This window comes from Lissotriton vulgaris, chromosome 2_1, assembly GCF_964263255.1.
Source record: "Lissotriton vulgaris chromosome 2_1, aLisVul1.2, whole genome shotgun sequence".
Classification (NCBI taxonomy): domain Eukaryota; kingdom Metazoa; phylum Chordata; class Amphibia; order Caudata; family Salamandridae; genus Lissotriton; species Lissotriton vulgaris.
Window position 1 is genome coordinate 751,319,144 of NC_141687.1, and position 13,474 is coordinate 751,332,617.

General features: G+C 43.0%; 1 protein-coding gene across 1 annotated transcript in view; it reads right to left on the minus strand.

Annotated features, from left to right (window-relative positions):
* Positions 1 to 13,474, minus strand: part of ABCC8 (ATP binding cassette subfamily C member 8) — a 1,237,886-nt gene that overhangs the window by 136,531 nt on the left and 1,087,881 nt on the right. Inside the window, exon 30 of the mRNA XM_086954145.1 lies at positions 5,666 to 5,768. Coding sequence (XP_086810271.1) covers positions 5,666 to 5,768 — 103 coding nt within the window. The remainder of the gene's footprint in view (positions 1 to 5,665; positions 5,769 to 13,474) is intronic.

Genomic DNA, 13,474 nt, shown 5'->3' on the forward strand with positions numbered 1-13,474 from the left:
GGGTGCTGTACAGGTGGTCATGCATTCACCTTCATGGGGTCTTGACCACTACCAAAAAGTGTAGGTATATCATTTCTTTATTGATCCTGAGGAATAGCCATCACTAGATTTAAGGCAAGAAACATGTCGACCTATTTTAATAGCACATGTCCCCACACACCTTAAAGTGGGAGGGTGCGTCTTTTAGTTTTTAACCAGGGCAGTGGCCACATCTCATTAAAATTGTTCTGAGTGGACCACTGTTCCCTGCTTTAGGCCACACAAACACCTTATTATCACCTACTGTCATATTCACAGTGAGGGCCCTCACACATACTGCACCCAACGGCTTGAAAAAAGATCTCCGCCAAGTAGGCCCATTCAAGGGTGCCTGATCGGGTATTGCATCGCCGACCCGAGTAGCGGCAGGCCCGATGATGAAGCAAGACACCCGCTTGTTGGGTGTGTGAGGGTCTTTTTCTGAAAAGGAGGAAACCCTTTCTCCTGATCTTACATTTTTTCACACGTCAGGGTACACCATCACCGCTGTTTGATCTGACTTCCACCTGCTCTTTGCATTAGGAACTTCATACCTTGTATGTTATACCTACCTCAGCCAACCAGGGATCCCTGGTCTAACAGTATGTAAAATGCAAGACATGTACTTTTAAGTTTTACATACCCAAGTAGTGAAAAACTCATAAATTCGTCTTTCACTACTGCAAGACCTATCTCTCGCATAGGATAACTTTGGAGTTGGCTTATTACATTTTATAAGTGTAATTTACAAATAGAAAGAGATAACCAGTTCGTTTTTGGTGTCTCTGGAATCACAATTTAAAATCCTAACTTATGGTGAAGTTGGATTTTAAATTGCAATTCTGACAATTCCACTTTTAGAAAGTTAGCATTTACTTGCCATAGCTATTCGGTGCCTTTAGCCCGTCTCTGGGTCCCATGGCTGACTGTTCGACTTTGTGTGTTCCTCTTACACAGCCACACACAATGGGGAGCTTAGGTGTGACTGGATGGGCTATCACTGGCAGGATAGATGCTAGGGGCTGGGCCCAGATCCACTAACAACTCAATAGACTGTGTTTTGTCTCTGAAAAAAGAGCTCATACCCTGTGTAGTTTGGAGTCAGGGCAGGAAAAGCAGAGTATCTGTGCACTTCAAAGGCATGCCATTAGAAGCTTCTCCCCACTTCAAAGTAAACTGTGTATAAAAGAAGGACCTCAGAAACTAACTCTTCAGTACATGTCTGGACCTGTGGATACTCTGCCAGGAACAAGTTCTGATGTACTGCTACAAGGGATGCCGCTCACCTGGACTGCTGCTCTGAAGGAACTCCTGCCCTTCTGTACTGGCCTGCATTGCCTGGGGAAGAAGAACTAAACCTGCAAATCCATCTTGAACCCAGAGTGACTCAAAGGGCTAGTCTGCTGGCCTCCTGATCTAAGCCTCAGGGACATTAAAGGCTCCCCACCCAGCTACTGGACCCAGTTGCAGTGAGTTCCGGACCCCCAAGTGGTGCCTCTTAGGTCCTGGACTTTTGGTGCAGCTTTTGGCCTCTTGAAATCAAGCTTTGGGCTCTTCCCGTACGGGCCCACTTGCACAGGAGCAACTCAGATGACACCAAAATTCAGTGTGTGTGGCCGCCAGCCCGTCTCGCCTCACAGGTAGGATTGTTCGCCTATAGAGGACTGCCACAGCAAAAAACCAGCCCACCCATTTGCGAAGCCCGGCCTTCTGTTCACCCCACATCGACCACTGCCTGCAACACTCTCAACGCAAACAGGACTCTTGGCACAAAACTGGAGAAGGTAAATCTTTAGCAGGACTCATCTGGGACCGTATTCGACCTGCACTCCATCGAAGTCAGCCTCAACATTTACTTATACCTGGTCAAGCGCAACCAGATAGCCGCAGTTGCCGCTTTATGCTTTTAGGCACTGTTTTACAGTATATTCTTTATAAAATTCATAACTCCCATTCTACTGATTGGTTTTCTTTTATTTTGGTCTTGTTTTATTTATTTAATGTTATGCTATTTTTCCAACCTGGTGTGGGATACTGTTTGAAGTGTTTCACAAATACTTTACACATTGTGGCCGATTCACAAAGGTAATCTGAGACAAAAGTCGAACTTTATGACTTTTGGTAGTCACAGGGATCATTTACGAGTTGTATCTTTACATACTAAGTCAGGCCTGAATCTCTGCACCTGGGCCGTACTCTCCGGCTCGAGCCGATCTATCCGGCTCGGGCGTACTCTCCAGCTTGGGCCAGATGAAGTGTAATCTGCGGGTCAGAATGCATTTTCAAAAAAGTGAACATTAGGAACATGTGATAAATGGTACAGAAGGTCATGAAAATCAGTTTGGACAGGGAAAAGGGTATGGTCCGGCATTTCATTATATCCTAGAAAGGTTTGCTCCTTTCCATCATGGTGCATGCAATGCACAATTTGCACTCCCCTCAGTGTTAACTGTAGTGTCAAGATTAAGAGGAGCACTCAAAGGAGTCTATTACGATGGTGGGCATCATCCCGGGAAATGGGGCCTGCCTGCTATACGTGAAGCGGTCCCGCATGTCAATTATGATGCGCCCGCCACACTGGCAGGCACATTTTGCATTTTTTGCATTGCAGCGAGCGGTGCTGTCAGCAGCACCTGCCACAATGCAAAAAGGGCATTTGTGCATTTGCATGCACAACGTAGCAGGCACCGTGCGGTGCCTGCCACGTCGTCCTTGCAAATGAAGGGGGGTACCATAGGTACCCCCATGTGCCCCCTCCATCCCCCCAACATCCTGTGGCCCCGCAACAGGCATTCTGAGCACTCATCTGCTTTCATCTGCATTCTGATGGGTCTTCCTGGGCGGGGGGAATGGGAGGGGCTACTTCACAGGCACTTTTGGGTATAAGTACTGGGTCTCTAACCCCCTAAAATTAGACACTTCTGGGTCTTGAACTGAACCTCTGTCAGAAGGACTGCTGGGATGCTTAAGGACTCCACAGGACTGCCTTTCTGGAAGAACTGCTTGTTCTGCTTGTTGCCCAGCTGCTTGTTGCTCCCTGACTCTGCTGAAGGAGAGCTGGACTCTGCCTTCCTTCAAGTGGTCTCCAAGGGTTTGCTGGCATGCCTCCTCTTTTCTGATGTCTCAGGAATATAAAAGACTTCCTGCAATTTTGCTGGTGCTGCTGGAATCTGCCTTCTGTGAGTCCTACTCGTGCCTAAGGTGCCTTCTCCAACTTCTGGGCCTTAAAAGTGGGTTCTGCATCTGTTTTCTTCAAAACAGACACATCGTCACCACTGCGTCGATCAGAACCAACACATCACCCTTCACCACCAATACAGAGGCTGTTCGATGACAGAGGTTAGAGAGCCTGAAAACGACGCTCTGTGTTGCTCATCAACGATGCATTGCCTTCAATTCAGTGAAGCTTGATAATGACAAAGCAACCCAACTGCGTGGAAAAGATTGATGCATTGAGTCCTAATCAATGACGCTTTGTTCCATCTAAGGTACTTTCTCAGCATGCCCTGTGTGGGTCCTGTACCTGGCCTGCCCTCCAACGCAGTTGACCTGAACTTTGGATTTGCACCGGCCCCTCACGGCCTCAAGTAACCTTTTGACCTGTAGCGACTTCTAAGCATTATTTTTGCATTTATTATTTAAAAAATCATATCTCGACTTCTACTGATTGGATGTTTGTTGTTTTGGTCTTATTTTGCTCAGATAAATATGTTCAATTTTTCTTTACCTGTATGGAGTCTTTTTGTGATGTATTCATTGTGTTACTGTGTGTGTATGTTGCACAAATACTTTACACATTGCCTCTTTGGATAAGCCTGACTGATCTGTGCCAGGCTACCAGAGGGTGAGCACAGGTCATCTGTGTGTGTATCTATCTTACCCTGACTAGAGTGGTGGTTGCTGCATTGCCTGGGTGCATACATCAGCCAACCAGGGATCCCATTTCTAAACACACACCCCAGTCAACCAGTAACACGATTACTCATGCACACATTTTCCTCATTTACTTGGATTTTCATTGCTGCATAAAACAGTTACTATTATGCAGTTTTACTTTACCACAGAAATTATGATGGAAAATCTTCAACCAGCAGCAAATTGTAATTTTGAGGAAAAAATGGCCAAAAAGCTGAAATGTGCCTCTTAGTCAACATTTTCCCCACACACTTCAAAATCTGGACAAAGAACGAAACATTGATGTATATCACTGTTAGATGGTACTTCCCACAGATTTAGAGCAGTATTTACATGAGGTCATATTTTCAGTATTCTGGAATATTATTCACATGAAGGAATGTAAATTGATGTATAAAAATCAGCACAATGTATGGTTTTCTATGAAAGATTGTTGCTATATTTTTCACTTCATTTGAAGGGCAAGAGCATTAGCCACACTTTCTAAAAAACATTAAAATGTATCACTAGATTCTTCTGGGAAGAATGATTTTCTTTTACTTCTGACCCATGATAACTATTGCCCTGACTTGAGTTTGTTCAGAAGGGTTTGTGGCACAAAAGAAAGATATTCTTGTTGCTTAAACGGTTTTAAATAAGAATGCACTTGTGCTTTATATATATAGGTGGTTTACATTATCTTCTTTTTGCTTTTTGTTAGTAATTATTGCTTACTGACACAACGTATTGCATGCTCGTTTTGGTGTAATCAACAGGTATTGTGAAATTGACTATTTGATTAATGGTGTATTCTTCTGCTTCATGTTCCACTGTGAACTTTATAGTTTCTGATTTAAGGCCTGCAGCACTTCCAAGGAAAATCTTCATTGGCCTATGATATTCAGCAATATGTAGCTTGAATGCCCAGGTCTAATCAGCCTAAGACAGCTCTCTCAAGCTCTCCCTGATCCTGATATTCACCCTGAATTAATCTATCTGGACCCCTAAATTTCGTATTGCTGCTATGGGGTCTTGCTGGTTGCCAATAGATTGAGAGGTCTGCTTGTAAATTACTCACATTGGTATCCTTTCCTACCTCAGTTCTTCTCCTTTTTCTTATACAGCCCAGTATGTTTTAGGATGGAGTGATTGACTCTTCTTACCCCATGCACGTAGTAAAAATGTAAGGGCAACCCAATAAGCCCTTGAGAACTTGTGTCTGAGTACACAGCAACACCGGCAATGCAAGCAAAAGGATGATTCACCAATCATACTTTATGACAATATTTTTTAACACATAATTAAGCATTCATTACATGGCCCATTGGTGTGTTCAACTGCCTTGAACACACTATTAGATGGGGAGTAAAGAGAGAGATGGCGAAAACAAAACTAAACAAACAAATATATTGAAAAGAATAATTACTTCTTCCGGAAGGAGCTTAACAACAAATGCTATCTATTCATTAATATTATTTGGACATGACACTATTCACGACTATATGAGCATCTAGTTCTAATGTATAAGATATTGTCTCCAGTTCTCTTTAATTGAAATAATTCAAGGTATGATATCACAGATTATTTTGCCAATATTCCATATGATTCTTGCTCAAGTCAACATGTTTCTAATTATGGTTTTAACGCTTAACTTTAAAAGGAAATTTGAGTATAAAAATACTTTTTGGGGTTTGCAAATGGCATGTTTAAAGAGCATGCATTTCAGTCTTACAAAGCAAAATATTGTACTTGCCATGCGGATTTCCAACCAACGATTGGCAGCGGTTAGGAAAAGGGACGCTATGTTGTTAGAATCTGTGAACTCAAGAAGTTTTCGTCTGAATCGGGCTTCATACCTGGAAGAAAAAGAGCAGAAATTACGAATGTGGTTTCCTTTCTGCCGCCACCTATAGAAGAGACCAACAAAGCCTGGGCATGCTCATTTGGTAAAGTTCAGAGGTATGCAACAGCGAGTTCAGTCACATGGAAACAGAGTTATATTGCTGGTTTAACCTATGGGAATGGGAAATCTTCTAGTTATGTTTTGGAATCAAAAGAGTAAGATATTGCACAAAAGCTATAGAAGGTAAGGCAGTTAATCTCAATATACAGAAACATTTGCATAGGCTTAAAATTGCTCCATTTAATACTTATTCACGTCTAAATATAGCTAATATCATTGCCCCAGAATGGTAATGCTCTCATTGCCTCTTAATGCCACTTTCTTTAAATTAGGTCCAGTGAGAAAGCATTGTTGCATGCTCCCTCGTTGTACATGCGTATCGCTAAATACTACTATCTAGAGGTCTACTCAGAAGTCCACTCATGTCCATTGCTAGTGTATTCATTCGGCATTCATGGTAGTAAGTATGCACATTTATGAAAGGCAATTAAGCCCTATTAGAACCAGCACAGGTTTGTCTTCAGGGAAGAGGTTAGTATATTTTTCTTGAATCCCCAGTATGCTTAATTGCTAGCACCATTTACAAAAAAGGGGAGAGGTCTGTTAGAAAAGGGAAATCACCACTTTAAAGAAGTGGTAGGTCCAGCCACAGTCGTGCCCTTCGGACAATAGTGAGTACAAATATACTGGGCTGTTCCTGAGTAAAAGGAAATGTACGTGTATCTTCGGTGTATAGGATGGTGTAGGGTCAAGAAAAACTCCTATATGTGGGCATCCATTATGTTGAATGTAATGCCCTCACACACCCTTTCAGGTGTCATGCTTCAATATCTGGGCTTGCTCCTCGTTGGGTCGGCGGAGCAATACCCAACGGGCAACACCTGAAAGAGGGGCTCTTTAGCGGAGATCTTTTATCCAACTGCCGTATAGATGAAGTGCGGGTGTGGGGCCAGTACTGCGTAGACGTGTGAGTGTGAGTTAAAATAAAGCTGGGGGTACCAGGAATTAACTTTATTCTGGGGGTCCCCTGCTCTAATTAAAAGGAAAACTATCCGGTACTGACTGGAGTGTTATGCTTCCAGATTGCAAGTAACGGTATAGTATGTGCTGTGTTTGGTCGACATGTTTCTCGCTCTAAAGCAATTAGCTAGCGATTCTTCAGGACCTATCAGTAGAGAATGTGTCTCAATTGTGGACTGTCTACGGTAATGCTATGTTGTCTCAAAATCAGACAACCATTCAATTATATATTGCTCACAGAAAAAAGGGGGTGTTTCGTGCGTCAGAAATCTGTTGGATTGCTTCTACCTAATTGGTCTTGTGTATAGTCTCCAATAGTAACCGGCGGGTTAAATAATGTGTAGAACCATCACACATTTGTGGGCTCTAGCATTGTGCCCAGTATCACCTACCCCTCTCCGCCGGAACCGGGTAATTGCTAGCACCCCCATGCACCTGCTAGAACTCCAGTGCACCCAGTAGCACAAAACACTTCACTTACAAGCACAAACATTTGCAGTTATTATTTCAATCTTCTAAATTCATGAAACGTGTGTTGTGGTTATTAAGGAGTAATGAGTTTAAATTAACTACTCAAATATAATGTACAGAATGTATGGAATGGAAGTGAAGAGTAACTAGTTTGTTGTTAGGTCTACGGGTGATCTCTGGTAAGGGGCAGCGAGGGCTTCTAGATGCTCTGATCCTTTCACATGATAGTGTGATGAAGATGTTCAACAGTTCTTTAATAAGCTTAAGGGGGTTGCATGTTACAGTCCACTTCTAATTACTTGGATAGAAATGAGTTTCCAGAAATGGCTAGCAAAATCATGGGATATTACAGCTGCCCAAAAAGAATATATAGGGTGAACCCAAGGTGGGTAACAAGACACTAGAGGGATGATTGGATCGTTAAGGCTTTATTTGTGAGAGTGTCCTCGCCTGTAATGGACATTCCCTAAGCAGTAACGTAGATATCCTGGACTTTAATGAAGCCGTTAACCCAGTGGGAGCAGTAGGGGCATTGTAGAAATAGTTTTTCCAGAAATGGTTCAAATCTGATCATGATATTCTGGATAGGGACCCAGCTGACACAGAAAAATCTATTTGTCAGACAGCATTCAGACAATCAGTGTGCCAGCATTCAGGGGCACTGTGGACAGCCACACCATGTTAAGTTGGCTAGGCATTAACAGCCCACAGTCAGTTGAACCACTGGCAAATCCTTGGAGTAGCATTATAACCCATTGTTCGCAATCTCATTTTAGAGCCAGCCATATGCACATCAATATTGACTCTGCTCCAATAAGAACTGTCCAGCCCGATCTGCTAGGCCAGGTCCTCGCTGAACCGGTGCACAAGCAACCCAAGACCAGTTTCACCCTGATTTAATAACTACTATGTCCAATTATTATTAAAGAGGGTCCATTAACAGGGAAAGGGGGAATCCATTCTCAAATACTCAGCCAAAACCAATAAAGAAAATGTGCACTGCTATGTTTCTACGGTTCTCAATTTTGCAAGTGTATTCAAATATCAAAATTATCCTTACAGAAAACAAATGTTAATCATAATCAGGAACTTAGAGAATAAGTCAAGTCATAATAATAAATCATAAATACAAAAGGAGCATGTATGAATGGCTATCTCTGCATCAAAAACAGGATTTCTGGTGTTCTGAATACAGATAGCATATGTGAGAAATGCATCTCTAAATAAAAAGGCAGCTCTAAAATGTGTAATGCTGCAATTCAAAATGTAAAAATATCTAACGTCTAAAATGTTTTACTATCTAAAGCAAACATCAAAAGTTATTAATACATTGTTGGAAAGTGGGTTATTGGTAGGGGTAAATATGCACCTACCACTAGTAATTAGCCCACTAACATAGTATAGGGTCCAGGATAAGTCTCAATAAATGAGTCCCTTGCACAACCCTTTAAAGCTGTCAGTAAGCAGTCAGGTCTAACCTAGAAGACAGGTATGTAAAGCATTTAAAAACACCAATACATTAAATAAGTAAGACACAACATACAATAAAAATCCCAAACCAGGTCATTAAAATAGGAAACATTGTTATCTTTAAAGTGAAACCAAAACAACAAAAATCCAATGTAGGGATCCGGAGATAAGAATTTTTAAAGAATAAACACTTTCTAGTGCTTAGAAACCAATAGTGCCAAATTGGGACACCTGGTCATGCTTGACCGGGACAAAGTCAAAGTTTGAGGCCACCCACGATGGAGCGCAGGCTGACTACAGGAACTATGAACAAGTACCTTGAATTCGGCTCACCATTGCTTTGCAAGGTTTTGCGTCTTCCAGCATTGGATCAGAGAAGCAGTGAGCTATGGGGCGGTACTTTGTGAGATTGTGTGGCCTCATGTCATCTAGCATCAGATCCGAGAAGCTTTGAGCTGTGTGGCGAGATTTTGCGAGCTGTTGCACAGCTTCTGGTGGCCTTGGGACAGTTTCAATGAAGCTTGCTTCAAAAACGTCCCCAAACTCCTCCAAGCTTCTCCAAATTTCAGGGTTCTTCTCCTGACAGTTTCCTTGTAGGTTCCAAGTGTCCAAAACACCAATCCAAATATTTGGAATCTCCTCGATTGGCTCTCAGGGATGTCTGGACTACAATTCCCACAATGAACCTAGCCAAATATTTAAAAGTCCACTGGACGCAGTCCAGGATGTGGAATCATGGTGGAGATGATGTGGGTGAGTTCTGTTAAACTGTAGATTGAAGGAAGTCCACTCTTTAAAAGCAAGGCACAGTCTCCAAGGCTATAGTAACAAACTATGCAGCAGGCACAGTCATTCAGAGTGCATGCCTTTGGGTGCAAATTCAGATTCCAGCAGGGAAGTTCTTCTTTTATTTGTAGTTTCAGGCAGCAGATACGAGAGGGTATGCACCTCTCACACATTTATTCTCAGCTTCTGAGCATCAAGAAGGAGGCACACCTGACCAATGGAATGCAGGGTGCCCAGGTGCATGACAACTTCCTCCAAAGTGTGGCATCTTCTTATACCAGAAAGCACTATTCCTCCAAAATCATTCAGCAGAGCAGTAAGAGCCAGCTAAACCAACTCACAGTGTGACTCATTTGCATAAACTCCCCATTCTCACATCTGCAAATCCCTCCCCCAAGGCTGTCATTGGACAGGAAGAGGGGGTGGGCCTGGCTTTCATTCTAGCCTGTACTGTTCTTGTTTTAAGCTCTTGCTTTATGGCCCATCCCCTTGCTCAGGAATCACTTTGCAGTTGCAGAACTCCCTCCATCAAATAAACTTTGCTCAGCCAAGTCACTTATCACCTAATCAAGGCAGCTGGGTTAGCTGACTAACCATGGAACACTGCAGGAAGGCTGAATTCTGGTTTACAGAAAAGAAAGTCTTATAGCTTCTTTTCTGTGCAAGTTATGATGAATTCAACAATGGCAATCTGTTGGATTTAGCCATACCATTCTTGTAAGTCTTTGAATGATATTTGATTCCCTTCCCAGCAATAATTATTTGTGCATAGAATATTGCAATGTTAGCCTGTGGGCTAAGTATCTACAATGGAGAAAAATTTAAGTGGACTGATTTCCCTCACCAGGTTTTATAAAAACCTTTCTATAGGCCACTGCCAATAGCTACATGACTACCCACCCCTTGGACACCTAGGATACCAAATATGTAAAAGTAATGTAGATTATCACTTTCAAAGTGCCCATTGCACTAAAGTCCTGTTTGCAGTGAATGTATTTTTTAAAAGCAGTGTTTCAGAGCTTTCAAAATGACCTCAGGCACTTAACAGTGCATGCATGCAAGTGCAAAAAAGACTGCTGGCCTCTAAACGTCCATACCCTATTTTATACTAGAGTCTTATAGGTAGTTTCAATCCCCCTGCCCCATTATTTACTAGAGTCTTATAGGGTAGGTCATGCCAATTGTAAGTGTACCCTAATACATAGTGTACCCTTTATATGTGTGTGTTTAAACATAACGTTTTCAACTACTGCAAGGTCTATCTCTCCCAGAGAATAACATTGGAGTTTTTAGAAAGTGAACACAAGGAGATGATGGATGGGGGCTCTTGCACGCTTGGGGCTAATTTAACACCTACCTGCCGGTGTTGCTGCCCAGGGGTCTTGCTGACATCACTGCCCTCCCCCGCTGCCGCTGCTGGTTCCCGCGGCCGCCGAGAGGGGAGGCGGAAAAACTACAGCTCCCAGCGTTCCCTGCCTGACGGGGGACACCTGCCACCACTCACTTCCGCGCCCGGAGGTGCCTAAAAGAGAGCTGCTCCTCCCGCGTCGCGGGACACACGATGGTGACGCCGGGAGAAGCCCGGGACAAGGGCGGAATCGTCTGTGGCCGTCCGGGGCAGGACGTGGCTGGGCTGGGCCCTATCTCTTGGTCCTCTGATTCTACTCCAGGGCATTGCATTTAATGAAGTAAGACTCATATGTGCAAGTTATGGATATATAATGGGACAATGAGCTTGCGATAGTCAGATTATAGCGATCTTCCTTATATTATTATATTTTACTATTTACTTTATAGTCTATTCAGTATTGCATTTCTAATAGATTTTTGCACAGTGGAAAAAACACATATTTAGTATTCTTTTAATTCCTAACAATGGCAAAGCGTAAAGGCAATAATATCCCCCTTGAGCTGGCTAGCGCTACGCTGGATAATTACCTAGTTAAAGCAGTAAATAAAATAAACAATGAAATTGATAAAACAGAGCGCCGTCTTTCGCTGGGTGTAAGAAATCTGCCAGCTACGCCCCAGATACCTTTGGCAACAACACCATTATTGAGCAGGGAACATAGTAATTCAGTGAATGTAACACCTGAAGTTTTAGCCCAAATTGCTATACCCTTATTGCCAACTATACTAGTTGATACTTCTAATACCCCCACTCAGAGGTCTTCGGCTCCCAAGACAAGAAGGGGATGTAGAAAGGCCCCAACAAAATTAGGAGTAACTAACAATAAAAAGGGAGCAAAAACATTGCCAGTATGTACATTAGGGAGAGAAGAGTTAACAGATGTCTCTAGTACAGTAACACTAAATGTCGACCAATTTGAACAGCTAGCCAACATGAAAATTTCATTAAACCTTTAACAGAAAAACTTGTATCTATCATGAACGAGGTATCTAGGTTGGGAGACCAACTAAAAATCTATAGTGAATTGGTGAAAGGAGCAAGGGATAGAGTGTATACAGTAGATACCCATATGGTCAGTAAACCTGTCCAAGTTACATCCAATGTTACGACCACGCGAAATGAGGAGATGAGCAAGATAGTTACACATAAAACTAATTCTCAATCGATAGCTGGTAAGAAGAATCCTATAGTAGTTGAACGTGAGAATGGTCCGACGTGGAATGAAGTTAGGAGAAGCCATACTATTAATCTACCCCCTGATTGTGCCCCATACGTGGTTATCTTAACTAATGTGCTACCCCAAGAGCAACATTCAAACCAGAGCCTACAAGAATCTCATGATTCCCTCAAAAACAAAACAGTGTTCTGGCTCCATAAGCAATGCGGGTTCCTACTGTACTATTCTAACCAGATCCTTACAACTAGAAGGGTCAACTGGATTGGTAACTCACAAAAGAGTAGTGAAGGCGACTGTATCATTGTTAATTTTAAATACCCCCAACATGCTGCAACCACTTTGTTAAGAGCAGCCTCGCTACCCCACCTTGACAAAGGTATTAGCCTACGCCCACTTGGGTTCTTTTATAGTCATATTATTAATGAAACTGTTGACAGAAATGTAAGAAGGTTTTCTGCTCTCAATGAGTGCCGTAGCTTATACCCGGTGTCTGAGGTCCCAGTGTCAAATAGATACCAACCCCTGAGTACTTTGGATGCTAACGACTGACTTAATCCAGAAAGTCACAATAGGATTAAGGTGATTTCAGTCTGCCAGGCTGAAGAAAATAGGGAACAACCAGTCGAACAAGGACAATTACCCAGGGACAATGTAAGTGCTGAATCAGCCGGTAGTGATTCGCTAAATGATGAACATAATATAGTGGCTGTTCATGAAGAGGTGTCCACCATAGATAGGACTGGAAACTATGGGAAAAATCTAATCTCAGTCATAAGTAAACACAAAGCGATGATGGACGCAGCACTGAAACTTTTCAGACACTCACCCCCAGTCACAGATCAGGGTTGAATCCATCATCGTTCTTTAGCTCACTTCGTCCACCATAGTTCAGACCCAGCCATATGCAAATCAGTCTTGACACATTTCCTCCTTGGAACAGTCCATCCCGAACTGCCAAGCCAGGTCCTCCCTTCACCAGACACAAGCTGGACATACCCTGCCAACTTAGGGTGATCGGTGACTGAGGGTGAGTGTCTGAAACTTTTCAGTGCTCCATCCATTATCTCCTTGTGTTTGCTTTGTTCGCCCTAAGTTGGAAGGGTATGCCCAGACGTCGGTCCCTAGCTCACTTTTCCCTAGGTTTCAAGCCAGCCTGGCTGATGATGGGTGTTACCCCGAGACCGGTCCCTTGTTTACGGTCGAGGGAGAACCTGGTTTGGCAGTTCGGGCTGGACTGTTCCCATAAGGAATAGGGCCAAGACTGATTTGCATATGGTTGGGTCTGAACTGGGGTGGACGAAGTGAGCTAAAGAACGATGATGGA